This window comes from Palaemon carinicauda, chromosome 42 (genome assembly GCF_036898095.1).
Source record: "Palaemon carinicauda isolate YSFRI2023 chromosome 42, ASM3689809v2, whole genome shotgun sequence".
NCBI lineage: Eukaryota > Metazoa > Arthropoda > Malacostraca > Decapoda > Palaemonidae > Palaemon > Palaemon carinicauda.
In genome coordinates this window covers 15112597-15127458 of record NC_090766.1, presented here as the reverse complement: position 1 = coordinate 15127458, position 14862 = coordinate 15112597, and the positions used below count along the sequence as shown (strand labels likewise).

General features: G+C 36.2%; 2 protein-coding genes across 3 annotated transcripts in view; one reads left to right on the top strand and one right to left on the bottom strand.

Annotated features, from left to right (window-relative positions):
- Window positions 1-12770, top strand: part of LOC137633309 (uncharacterized) — a 33954-nt gene extending 21184 nt beyond the window's left edge. Inside the window, exons 2-5 of the mRNA XM_068365529.1 lie at window positions 2037-2099; window positions 2713-2808; window positions 11842-12159; window positions 12511-12770. Coding sequence (XP_068221630.1) covers window positions 2037-2099; window positions 2713-2808; window positions 11842-12159; window positions 12511-12689 — 656 coding nt within the window. The 3' untranslated portion in view covers window positions 12690-12770. The remainder of the gene's footprint in view (window positions 1-2036; window positions 2100-2712; window positions 2809-11841; window positions 12160-12510) is intronic.
- Window positions 1-14862, bottom strand: part of LOC137633195 (facilitated trehalose transporter Tret1-like) — a 138167-nt gene that overhangs the window by 82917 nt on the left and 40388 nt on the right. The gene's annotated exons all lie outside the window — the stretch shown is intronic.

Here is a 14862-nt window from a genome sequence, read left to right as displayed (position 1 = left end):
TATTTTTCCCTATTGGAGCCCTTGGGCTTATAGCATCTTGCTTTTCCAACTAGGGTTGTAGCTTGGATAATAATAATAATAATAATAATAATAATAATAATAATAATAAATAGTAACTAGGAACAACTTCCTCAGCAAACTCACCAACCCCAGCTAGGGAACAGACCCCGATACTCAGAAAAATAACCCTGCCACTTTGTTACTCAACTACAGAGTACTGTGCACCAGTGATGGAAAAATCATGCCATGCGAATAAGGTAGTTGTTACTCTACTGCAGAGTACTGTGCACCAGTGATGGAAAAATCATGCCATGCGAATAAGGTAGTTGTTACTCTACTGCAGAGTACTGTGCACCAGTGTTGGAAAAATCCTGCCATGCGAATAAGGTAGTTGTTACTCTACTGCAGAGTACTGTGCACCAGTGATGGAAAAATCATACCATGCGAATAAGGTAGTTGTTACTCTACTGTAGAGTACTGTGCACCAGTGTTGGAAAAATCATGCCATGTGAATAAGGTAGCTGTTACTCCACTGCAGAGTACTGTGCACCAGTGTTGGGAAAATCATGCCATGCAAATAAGGTAGTTGTTACTCTACTGCAGAGTACTGTGCACCAGTGTTGGAAAATTCATGCCATGTGAATAAGGTAGCTGTTACTCCACTGCAGAGTACTGTGCACCAGTGTTGGGAAAATCATGCCATGCAAATCAGGTAGTTGTTACTCTACTGCAGAGTACTGTGCACCAGTGTTGGAAAAATCATGCCATGTGAATAAGGTAGCTGTTACTCCACTGCAGGGTACTGTGCACCAGTGTTGGGAAAATCATGCCATGCAAATAAGGTAGTTGTTACTCTACTGCAGAGTACTGTGCACCAGGGCATGTGTTGGAAAAATCATGCCATGCAAATAAGGTAGTTGTTACTCTACTGCAGAGTACTGTGCACCAATGTTGGAAAAATCATGCCATGCAGATAAGGTAGCCCCAGAGATAAATAAGTCATGTCGAATTATTACTGGCACCCTAAAATCAACACATCTACCATCTTTATACAAAGTAGCTGGTATCCCACCACCCTATATTCGACGAGAAATACTAACAAAAACTGAAAAGAATAAACAAACTAATGACCCAAGCCATCCACTCAACGACTAAAGTGAAAACTGACATCCCGAAAAAAACTTTGCAACCGTGGATGGACTAAAACCAACCCGGTCAGCTGCTCACAGTTTAGAGAAGTGGTGTGAAAGCAAGAGATGGCCTTCCAATGAGGTGCTGCCCAGTCCAAAACGAAGGCCTTCTTCAGTGGAGCAACCCTTACTAGGAAGGATTGGGTAACTCTAAAACAAAATATGGGTGAAAGTGGGCAAAACTGGAGATAACCACTACAAATGGGCATTAGCCACCAACCCTGAATGCCTATGTGAGGCAACACTATAAACAATGAAACACATCCTACAAAGGTGACCACTGGGCCTTCATTGCACAGATCAAGACCTCAGAGAAGCAAATGACAACATCCTCCTATGGGGTCGACATTGGCGCAATAAGATTTATTGATGATGACCAAAAATATATTTCCTTCCTTGAAAGGAAGGTAAACGTTTCTCTCGTTTGCTTGTAGTGCAAAGAGACTCCAAAAACTGAGGAAGTGTGGAAAATTGAAGGTGGTCATTGTGGCCAGTACAAATACACACATAACTGGTAATAAAAAAAAGATTATTTAAATTGTAATGTTACATTAAGTATTCTTAGTAACAATTAATATCATCCTTATTATTGTTATTATCGTCGTTATTGATTCTAATAGTAGGAATAATAAAAGCTATGCTTATTATAATCTCAACATCAATGATAATGCCAATAATGATGATTGCCAAATATTATTACCATAATTACTTAACAATGGCAGTCAAGAACACAGCTTAGCTGCTAAAAAATCCCTTGGAAACTGATCTATAAATATAGGGTTTAGTGCATATAATATGTCATTAATTCTTTGGTATAAAATAATAACACCAAATTTTATATTTCAGGAATGGAGATTTTACATTATTCTAAACAAAGGAATTCTATGATATTGGCAACACATGTAACAGGTAGGCACTACTTTAAAATACTGGCGGTTGCTTCTAATTCTAGCACTTCAGTAATTTAAAAAGGTTATCATATTAAAAGTTTCTGAATTGTGTTAGTTTGATTTGATATTTGGTATACACGAATAAACAGAATCATGAGTAAATATTTAGTGGATTATCTTTTATATTTCACCAGTGCAATGAAAAATTCATAGTCTTGCCAGTATAGTTTCCATATTCAAAATAGCACCATATCTAGTTAAGCTGTTCGTAGTTGTAGTTCTTCAGCCACAAATGAATTTATTGAACAACGTGAATAAATCAATAACCATATATATATATATATATATATATATATATATATATATATATATATATATATATGTATATATATACATATATATGTATATATGTATATGTATATATTTATATATATATATATATATATATATATATATATATATATATATATATATATATATATATACTGCACCCAATTAATATATTAAAATGCTTCTCATCTTGGAATTTGGAAATTTCCATCTCATCTTGGAATTTGGAAATTTCCATCAACAAAATAGAAGTAAAATATCTAACGAGAATTAACTGTTCCTCCAAACTCTACTTCCTCCAGAGCCTGGTAATCCTGAACAAAAAACGCTACCAACAAAGAAACTTGTAGAATTTAAGGCACCTCTTCAACTGATTCCATTTCAAGGAATAGAACAAGGTAAGTCAGAATATGATTACTGTATGATTTTGTTATAAATTAAAATTTCACATCGTTATTTCAATCATGTATTAAATACTAATAATTTCATATTTGATCTTTTAGATGCACTGTCTTCTCTAAATGCAATGTGGATGAATGATCAAAATCTCTAAATAAGAATGCCTCACTTAACTTAGAAATATAATAGAATTTTTCAGAGCTAGTTTGGACAAGGTCAAACCAACTTTCACCGGCAAAAGTTAATGGGGGGAAGTTCACCAAAAAACATTATCCATCACAGGGTAGAATAGTACTTTGTCATCTGAGTATGCAGTCACACCATTGTGTTTTCTGCTGGAAACCAAACTGCAAATTTATGCATTTGTTTTTCAAAGTAAAAGCTCTCTACAGAGAATGAATCCCATTAAGGTTTCAAAGGACTTCACATTACATTTGTATATAAAAATCAGTATGCAAAGTTGTTAAAGTAAAGTTGACACGTATTTTACAATCATTGCAGTGACTGCAAAGACCAAAAATGTTGGCAATTTCAATTCATTTCAATTAATAAGCTGTATTAATGGTTGAATTCTTCCACAATTAGAGTGCAGTAATGTGATACATTTAAGGAGAGGACATAAATAATACTTTTTTTCGAAAACTCTAATTATGATATGGAACACAGCTAATTAATATACTTTACTGTATTTTCTATAAATCAAATAAGATCGAGTTATACCTTAAATTTTTAAGGTTAAATCATAGACAAAGTATGAGTATGTTGGTTTCAGTTATTGTGCGAAGGCAAACTGGCAGAAGTTGAAAGTCTTGAAAATATACAATTAATTAAAACCATATGCTTATTCAAATGATTAAAATATATACACTATACAAAGCCATTATAGCCACTCCATAGAGTAAAAAAAAAAAAAACTTAATTATTGCATGACATAAGCAAGAACATGACAAATTTGGAAATAATTTGTATTTTACCTAACCATAGAAACCTGACCTCTTTACTGTGGACACATGTTTTTAGCGTGGCCATAAACTTTTATGCGAGGTGTCAGTGACACTCCATTAGTTAGTGGGGGTAGCTTTGGGGAACATGTGATGGCAGGACAGGTATGAGTTATGAGTAGAGAGTTTAGGTTTGTATAGTTAGGAAAAATACAAATTACTTCCAAATCTGTCACTTGTCCCTACACAAATACAAACCAATCTCTCTTTAGTATGAAGACTCATCCTTAGGTGGGTAGATGTCCAAAACCCAATTGGCTGGGAAAATTGACCTACGTTACAGCTCTGAGCTCAAGAAGAGCATGAGAGTAGTACCCTGATATCTCGTGAACTCTCAGTCTGGGAAGCTGGTAGAGTTGACGGCCTAGGCAATCATGATGAATGAATGGAAACAAGCACTGTGATTTGGCCACGTAAGAGTAAAGAGTGATAATCACTACTTCATACAACTATCTAGACATTACTCATCTCCTCCTCGCAGGGAGATTGGGGACATAAAATATATAAAATATTTTAGACCACACAAGGAAAAATGGTTCTTACCTGCAGTCGGTGGTAGACCAGCTTGCAGAGTCCTTCGGATGCTGTGCCCCAAGAGAGGGGAAGATGAGGGAAGAAAAGCCCAGTCATTCTATTCATTCATCTCAGATTAATACCGGGTAACGTCTGCCCTCGAACAACTGCTACTAGTCTTGTAAGGGAGATGAGGTAGTGTACACCAATTGTTGACCGGCTACCACAGGTCTCAGAGTAAAAGTATCTGGGTTCCTGTGGATAACGTCTTGCAGGTAGTGGGCAGAGAAGGTTGTCTGCCTTCGCCAGATGCCCACTAGGAGACCATGTGTCACAGAAGTTTCTCATAAATGCTAGGAATGTACTTGAGCACCTATTGTTATGAGCATTGGGTCTTCGATATTGTTGAAGAGAGTCGGAATTCAAGGCATGGTCAATAACCTGCCAAATCAACGAGATCGTTTTCTTTAATGACTCTCCTGTCGACCCTGACCACACTCACAAACAAACGTTTTATTTGTGGGGAAGCTCTGGTTGTGTGCTTGACATAGCATCTCAATACTCTCACAGGACATAGTAACAGCTGATCAGGATCACTGGTTAAACTATGAAGACTTGAAATCTAAAAGGGCCCGAAACTAGGCCACATTCCGAGTCTTAGCCAAAAACTCAGAGACAAAGCCGAGTGTTACCTGGCCCCCTTCCCTTGAATAGGTAATGTTGTAAGGAACAGCATGCAATTAATAGACCATCTTGGCAGAGGCAAGGGCGAGAAGGAAAACTCTTAAGCGTCAAGTCGAGACCTGATGCTTGACGCAGCAGTTTTCAAGGAGCTCTTTCAGAGAGAGTAGTACTCTTACTACGTTCCAAGGAGGTGGTCTAACTTCCGACTAGAGGCATGCAAGCTTGAAACTCTGTATGAGAAGAGACAATTACGTCACGCAGGAAATGTTAACCCCATTCAATCTAAAGCTAAGTCTCAATGCTGAGAGATAGCCTTTCACCACCAAAACTAAGCAAAGTTTTACTGCCCTGAGATATAACAAAAACTCTGTTATCAATAGAATAGTGGCATCAAATGTATAGACATCTCTTTCACGACACCAGCCACAGAAGATAGTCCACTTTACCTGATAGACTGCGATAGACAACCTCCTGAGGTATCCAGACATCCAGGTACTTTTTAACGACAGAAAAAGTACCTCCTTGCTTGTTTAGATATGCCACTACCATTATGCTGTCACTCATCAACACTACGAATGACCTTCAAAGTGTTTGAATGCCAGAAAGGCTGAACTCATCTCCAGAAAGTTTATGTGAAACTGCTGATCAGAATCGGACCACAGCCCAGAGGCCATGTGCTGCAGCAGGTGAGCTACCATCCTTCTTTTGACGTGTCTGTGAAAAGCAGCAATTCCGGGGGAGGAGAGAGAAATCCTACTCCCTTGGGAAGGTTGGCATCTGCTTTCCACCTACTCAAGTCACTCTTCTGCTCTGTCCCTAATGGTACCCAAAGGTCAGGAGGGTCCCTGTGCTGGGACCAAAAGGTCTTCAGATGCCACTGTAAAGACCAAATGCAAAGACGTCCGTTGGGCACTAGACGCTCCAGGGAAGTCCACAGATGTGCTTGTGGCAAGTCTTGTGAAAGGAAGGTCTGAGCCGCCTTCTTGAGCCTATCGATTATGCTTTGAGATGAAAATGCTTTTCATTTTAAGGTGTTTATTTGTATCCTGAGATATACCAGTTTCTGCAGGGATTGGTGAGAGGACTTCTTGAAATTTATGATGATCCCACATCGTGACAAAAAGCGAGAAGCCTGTCCCAGCTTAGGAGGAGGTCACCATCAAGTCTGCAAGAATCCACCAATCGTCTTTAAAACAAAGGAAACAAATACGATTGGTATGAGCCAGGGTTAAAAAAATCATGATTAAAAAAAAATAAAACAAATAAATCCATTTACTTCATCTAAATGAGATTTTTTTTTAAATTGATTTTTTTATTTAATTTTTTTTTTTTTATGAATACTTATTTGCTGCTGCTGATTATCTGATTTAGTCTTATGAGGGTAGTTTCTGGTATTAAACTTGATCAATGTTAAATGAAATCATTACCCACGATGAGTTTTTCTCTTAAACCCATAATTCAGACTAATAATTCAATCCGACCGGACAATTTATATTAAGTAGAACTTAAATACAGAGAAAAACAAGAGGAACATAAATACAAATATACAGCATTATTATTTTAATATATATTACAATGTAAGAAATAAAACTAAAAACATATTAAGGACTTCTCCACATGCGTAATGTACTAGCAACAGAATTGTTTATTCCAATTAACACTGTTTAACACCTCTACCTCCTTTTCCCCTAGTGCCTTTGCCAAGAAATGGCTGCTAGGGGTTTAGCTTCTTAACATTGGACTGCTTTGATGCTACCGACACATTTTTAAGCACCTGTCTTTATACGGAGGATGCACCGAAGAGTGGGGGTGAGATCTCACCACCCTGTAGAGGAGCAAGTCTTGACTCATCTTCCTCTAGCGCTCCGCAACTGCGTCACTGTCTTCCATGCTAAACAAGTAAGGACCCACCATTGACGAGTTATGTAACTTGAGTGCTTCTCTCTTCGGCAACAGAGTTGCACGGGTTTAAGATCAAATTCTTCCACTGATTGACTGCGTTGTGAGCGAGAAATTCGACAGCTCTTGCTCCTAATAGCAAAAAGATGTACATTGCTTTCTTCTTATCTGGATCTACCAAATCCTCATTGGCAGTCAGATAACCAACGGAGCCAGACCAGAAGTCAATCCACGAACCGGCTTAGTAAGTTGCCTTAGCAATCTGCTCCATGTTTGCGGCTTCTGAAGCCAAGAACATCACCTATTGTGCTGCCATTTTGTAAATGGGCATGCTTGGAAGCAGTACTCCTGTGCTGGTCAACAGCTGGGCTGGATCCTGACAACAAGAGATGAATAGGCATTAGATGTTTAAAGGGTGGCTTACAGCATACTTTACAGCCTTCGCAAGCTCTTGAAACTACGGCTCGTCCTTTGATAATGAAGGGACATCCATAAGCACTCTTGGCGAGTGGCGTTTGTAAGTGAACTGGTCGTCAACAATAAATTCTCCCAGAGAGCGAACTGAGGTATGTGTGAGCACCACTGTAGTAGTGCGTGCATCCAGAGAAGGGAACAGACCCTCGTCAGGAGCAGGACCTCGTGCAAGTGCGACTGAAACTCAGAGGCTGCAGTGTGTAAAACTCCCCCTAGATAAGGAAATCATTGTTCTGTAGCCGGAGCATTGCCAAAGAGCTCATCAATACTCACAAGAGCACTTGCAGGTGGTTCGGAAGTTGCCTTGCACAAGCCAAAAGCAGGTCAAATAATCTTAGGTGGTGACAAGCAAGGCAAGGTTGGCTTATCTGAGAATGCTTAGTGCCATCGCTCATGAATGTCAAAAGCTGCAGCTTTCCCCAAAAGGTAGATGAACGAGGCAAGACAACGGAGGGTTTAGCAATCCCGAAACTCACAGACACTAGTTATTATTATTATCATTATTATTATTATTATTATTATTATTATTATTATTATTATCACTAGCTTAGCTACAACCCTAGTTGGAAAAGCAGGATGCTACAAGCTCAATGACTCTAACAGGGAAAACAACTCGGTGAGGGAAGGAAATAATAAAACTGACAGAATAATGTTCCTAAGTGTACCCTCAAGCAAGAGAACTCTAACCTAAGACAGTGGAAGACCATGGTACAAAGGTCATGGCACTACACAAGACTAGAGAACAATGGTTTGATTTTGGAGTGTGCTTCTCCTAGAAGAGCTGCTTACCATAGCTAAAGAGTCACTTCGAACATTACAAAATGGAAAATAGCCCTTGAACAATCACAGTGTTGTAGTTAACCACTGAAAAGAAGAAGATTTTTTGGTTATATAATTGATGTCAGGTGTATGCGGAAAGAGGAGAATGTGTAAATAACAATCCAGACTATTCGGTGTATGTGTAGGCAAAGGAAAAATGAGCCATAACTAGAAGAGTATTCAATGTAGTACTATCTAGCCAGTCAAAGAACCCAATAACTCTCAAGCAACAGTATCTTAATGGGTGGTTGGTATCTTGGCCAACCTATTACAGCATCAGCATTTTATGACATTGGTATCTTGGCCAACCTATTACAGCATCAGCATTTTATGACATAAGATAAAATATCTCAAAGAAAGAAACGAGACAAAACTTACAACGGAAGCGCTTCATAAGAACTTCAGACATTGAATAAAATTTTCCAATTAACAATCAAACCATCATCACCATCCACGTCTATTGACGCAAAGGGCCTCGGTTAGATTTCATCAGCCTTCTGTATCTTGAGCTTGTAAATCAATATTTCGCCCATTCATCATCTCCTACTTCACGTTTCATAGTCCTCAGCCATGTAGGCCTGGGTCTTCCAACTATTCTAGTGCCTTGTGGACCCCAGTTGAAAGTTTGGTGAACTAATCTCTTGGGGAGTGCAAAGAGTATGCCCAAACTATCTCCATCTACCCCTCACCATTATCTCATCCACATATGGTTCTCAAGTAATCTCTCTTATAGTTTCATTTCTAACCCTGTCCTGCCATTTAACTCCCAATATTCTTCTGTGGGCTTTGTTCTCAAATCTATAAAATCTATTGAATATTGTTTCATTGTTGTACTACGACTCATGTCCATACAGTAACATCGATTTCACTAAACTGATATATAGCCTGATTTTTATTTGTAATTTCAGGCGATTTGATTTCCGTATTTTACTTAACCTAGCCATTGTCTGATTTTTTTTTCAATCTTTCATTAAACTCAAATTCTAAAGATCTTGTATTGGAAATCATAGTTCCTAAATATTTAAAGGATTACACCACCTTCCAATGATGTCTCATCTTCCATTGCATATTCCGTTCTCATCATCTCTGTCTTTCTTCAATTTATCTTGAGCCCAACCTCATGTGATATTGCATGCATTCTGGTAAGCAAGCTTTGCAAGCCCTGTGGTGTTCTGCTAATAAGGACAGCATCATCAGCATACTCTAGGTCAGCTAATTTCCTTTCACCAATCCAGTCCAATCCTTGTCCACCATCCCCAACTGTTCTATGTATTACAAAATCCACGAGGAGGATGAATAACATAGGTGACAACACATTCCCTTGGAGTAATCCACTGTTCACTGGAAATCCGTTTGATAGGATTCCACTAACATCAACTTTACACTTGATATGGTCATGAAGAGACTTAATCAAATTTACATATTTAAGAGGAACTCCATAATAACGCAGGACTCTCCACAAAATTGGCCGGTGCACACTATCAAAGGCTTTTACATAGTCCACAAATGCCATCAAATGTCGATTTCTATGTTCTACACATTGCTATAAAACATGTCTTAAAATGAAAATTTGGTCAGTACAACTTTTACCTTTTCGTAATATAGCTTGTTCATCTCTCAGCTTTTCATCAATCTTTCTCTCCAGTCTCTTTAGAATGAGCATACTTTATATTTTCATGACACCTGACGTAATTATGATGCCTCTGTACTTATTGCAATCAGTCAAGACCTTTTTTTTTTTGCCCTTTTCACCAACACTCCAAGCTCCCATTCATCAGAATTTGCCTCTTCACGCCACATCCTACAAAATAGTCTTGTAAGTATTTTGGTAGTCGCTTCATTTTCAGCCAATATCATCTCAGCAGGTATTCCATCGTTTCCAAGGGCTTTCCATCTCTTGAGATCTTATCTAATAGATAAAACAATTTAGAATATTTGATTAAACATTATTGGCTTAGTTTCCTTTCTGTAACACAATGAGTAAGTGTAAACAACAATCTATTAAGCAAAATGACTTAAGCCCCATGAATCCAATTTGAGGCAAAACTAGAATTCAGAGCGAAATAAACAATTAAGAGTAGAAGTATTACAATAAAAATTGACCATCTTATTAAAGCATCAATCACTAAGATGGACAGGCTGGCAATATTAACAAGATAGGCCTCGTGGAAATTGGTATTGGAGAAGTGTTATTGATTCCTAACCCACTAGGAAGCAACAGCTCTATTTACATTCAAATATTATTCTTTAAAAATATATAATAATTACAAATTATTCATATGATCAAATCTAAATCAATGGAGGTATTAAAGTACATAATCTATTTCACAAGACACGTGGTGATCTTTAACAGGAATTTTAAATTTTCATTAAAAATACAATTGTGCCTTATCGGCATGGTGAAAAGATGCTATGAATCCTAGGAGTAAGCGACCAAGAGTCAAAACAGAGTAGCAAAGAATCGCTTACTTGCCTACGAGGTACTCGAGGGAGTATCCAATCAAATGCGGAAGCCATCTTACGATGGCAACAAGGGCGACTAATCTCGAAGGGTGGAGGATCAAAAGGTTTCTCCTGTTGATGAGGCTCAGCAAGTGTGCTTATCTCTGGTGGGGGGGGGGGAATCGCACACCTGACTGAAATTCAGAGAGAACCCATCTGCAACTCTTCAGGTGGAAGAGTTGTGGAGGATGCATCAGCAAGGGACACGAGATTCACTGGACAGGACTCCCCTTTAGCAGCTTGGTTGAGAGGGTCATGACCAACAGCTGCGGAGGCAGCCATGCCCTCCTGCAGTGCCTCAAGCTTCAGCACCTTCAAACTCTTAAGGAGAGAAAGCCTTGTCGAAGTCATTGTGCTTTAACAAGAAATATAATTTTCATGTTGAAGCATTGTGATGGACAAGAGGGCTTTTGAACTTGGGGAAATTGCTTCCCCAGTTCGAATCTAAATTTCTCTCCCTCTCATCTTTGTGTTCCTCTGAATATTACTTCGACCTTCTCCTAATTTGATAAACTTTCTTTTGTGTTGCTGTCCCAATTCTTTGAGTATTATTTCCCTTATTTTATATATATATATATATATATATATATATATATATATATATATATATATATATATATATATATATATTATACACACAGTCAACTCCCTGTTAACATGAGGGTTATGTTCGTGGATAAGTCGTGTTAACGCAAATCATGTTAACGGAACAATTTCTCCATAAGAAATAATGGTAACAAGGGTTGTTACGTTCTTGGACATTGGGAAGGCATGTCTATTTTGGGATTTCATTACTATGAAACTTGAACAAACATATTGATATATCTGAAGGTTACAGAAACAATAAAAATATTCATTCTTACTCTATTTGTATCTATCTTATTGTAAAATAAGTTATTACTCATGTACCTTTACACTATGACGCATCACTCTCTCTCTCTCTCTCTCTCTCTCTCTCTCTCTCTCTCTCTCTCTCTCTCTCTCTCTCTCATATTTTTCCTTTTTATCTAATGATTATTTATTTACTATGAATTTTATATCAATAAGTATATCTCTAACTTAAAAAACACAATAAAACAAATTATTGTATGTACGAATGCACAATGCAGAAAAAGTTTAACTCAAGCTCAAATATTGCAGAAACTTCTGGTGAAATCAAGAATGATGAAAATAGAGAAGAGATCTATGGTGACAATAATGATGGTAAAAATACCACAGAACATGACAGCGAAGGTATGGATACCACTGAGGAAGTTATTACTGAAGACAAGAATAGGCCTACTGATGCTCATGGAAAGGAAAAGGACAGGTGGAATACATTAGAAATTAAAGACTGGAATATAACGAAAATAGAAGTGGACCCAGACAAATCTTACCTAATCAAAGTAGAAAGTTGGAATGATTTAGGACAATCTCCTATTGCAGCACAGCCTGTCACATCGATATTAGAAGTTGAAGGTAAGATGTGGGCGACAAAATATTTTTCCCATGGAATAATGGTACATTTTGATATGCCTAAAAAAATAAAAGTTTTGACATTCATTGCTTGTATATTTAAGCATTTAAAATATATACTATAAAAGGTGTAGTGAGAGTATTGTTTGTGAATAAAAAAGAAAGATTAGAATATGTCAACAAGGTTTCTTTGAAAAGGGAAATTTGTTCAGGACAGAGATAAAGAATGACAATGTGTTTGATTAATTGGGGGCATATAATATAAAAGAATCATGTCACTGTTTAAAAAAAGGCTATTATCTTACATCAAATATATAAACTGAAAGAATAATTCATTGTTTTCCTTTCTAACAGATTCTTTAGGAAAACCAATTGATGACCAGCTATTTACCATCTGGAATAACATTAAGTCCATACCATTCAAAAACTTGAATAGCTCCTGCTACAATGAAGAGGAGATTGAGTCTGTTAAATTTCATAATACTACAAACATCGACTCTGGGTACCCACAAGAAGATATATCTGTTAGGTAAGACATCATTAATGATACTACTTTAATACCATCGGAAAAGATTTCTACAGCCACGCCTAAACTAGCCAATCAGTCATCCAGTTTAGATAGTGAAGATAAACTACTAAATTCAGCCAATACTCCGATTTCTATCACAAATAAACCTAAACTGAACACTACTATCCATACAACTTTATCACAAGCATCAGTTGAGATAGCTACCTCTACAATTTTACCAAGTGACAGAAATCCCCGAATACTATCCTGCAAAAAGAAAGAAGTTAATTTTTTTGGCACAACTGGACACTAGAAAAAATTGAAGCTAATGCAAGTCTAATTATACAATGACCCCACCCCCCAAACCTTTCAGGGTCTGCTACCTGGCTTTGTTTACCAAGTGGAAAATGGTCTGACAAGCCAGATTTAAGGTTTGCAAATTAACAGTTGTAGTCTGTGCTTATATTCTTATTTTCTTTTTAATACTTTAAAACAATTAAAAACCCTAGTTTGTACAGAACTATATTATGTCAAGTTCAATTCATTATTAAACAAAAGTTAAAAGGTATAGGCTAAATTTCTTAATTTGTGCATCAAGTATACCAGCTGCGAAGTTATTCAATCTTGATTCATCTAAAGGAAAAAAATCACAAAATCATTTATGAGTCCAAGCTAAATTTTCAAATTTTGAAGATTTGGAAATACAGTCGTCCCTTGCCATATTGCAGTTCACCTATTGCTCCCTCAGTGCATTAAAAGACTTATAAGTATATTACCAATGCATGTAAATCTATATCCAGATTCCTTTTAGTATCGTGGGATTCTGAGAGCTGATAAGTTTTATACTTTACAGATTTCTACAATCTTTTATAAAAAGCCATTTTTGGGCATAAAAGTGAATAAAATAAATTAAAGTAATGCTGAATACACCCGTGCATCTAGTGCATCACGCAAGTTCCTTTTTAGAGACCCAAATATAATAAACTGACCCTTTTTTTCTCCACTCTTTATCCCAAGTTCTAGTTCAAGAAGTTAAAAAATAAAAGAGGATGAATGATAAAGTATCGTTACTGAATGAAAAACAGTTGTTTTGTTATGAATAACCAATTCAGATAACAATAGCCATTAATTCAACTTTTGTACGATAATAAACAATTAGAGTAGTTGTTCCAAATAGCAAGTACAATACAATTGATATATAATTACATTACTAATTAAAGATTTGGAGAAAAAGTCAATAATTTCCCAAGCTTTGTAATCAAACGTCATAAAGGTAAAGACTACAAAATTATCATGCATTGGTGATAGGGATGACACACCTCTAAACTTTGATATGCCATTAAAATTGACAGTAAATAAAACGAGAAAAGTATTCTTATTAAAAACTACACACTTTAATGTAAAACAAAAATAATAGTTCTAGTAATAATAGAATCTTTTAACAAGAAAAAAATAATTTGGTAGTTTACTTAACCAACTGATTTGGGATGCATATATGGTAGTATCGAAGAGCTTACAAAAATGAACAAGGGAAAAAATTGTTTAGTCGTTGTGTTTTTACTTCATAATATGATACTAATAATCATATTTGATTATAACAAATATTATTACTGGATACAGTTAAGGGAATCATCAGTGTTATTGAAATCCTGTTTATTTTCAATACAGCTTTACTTTTTGGCCGTAATAAAATGTCATATAGTTTAGCCAGAGTAGCCAGGCCAAGTAGTAGGCCATATAATGTTAATGAGTGTTCAGATTTCAGATTTTTCATTATGCATACATATGAATATGTCTATAGGAAAGTTAAGTTTTGGCTTAAAAATGCTTATGGGTGTATAAAGGGGTTATAAATGTTATATTTATCAAGAAAAAAAAGAAAATACGAAAAATTTAAGATAATGAAAAATAAACCATACATTTTTTACCTACTGTACTTTGAGATTTTTCAGCTATAACACGGGGACCTGGAATGGAATCCCCACAATAACTGAGGGATTACTATATATATATATATATATATATATATATATATATATATATATATATATATATATATATATATATATATATATATATATATATATATATATATATATATATATATATATATATATATCTAAGCTTAAGCACCAAATATCATAGTACTAGTTATCAAAGAAAAGTTATTCTACAAAAATTAATCTGTCTTGACATTT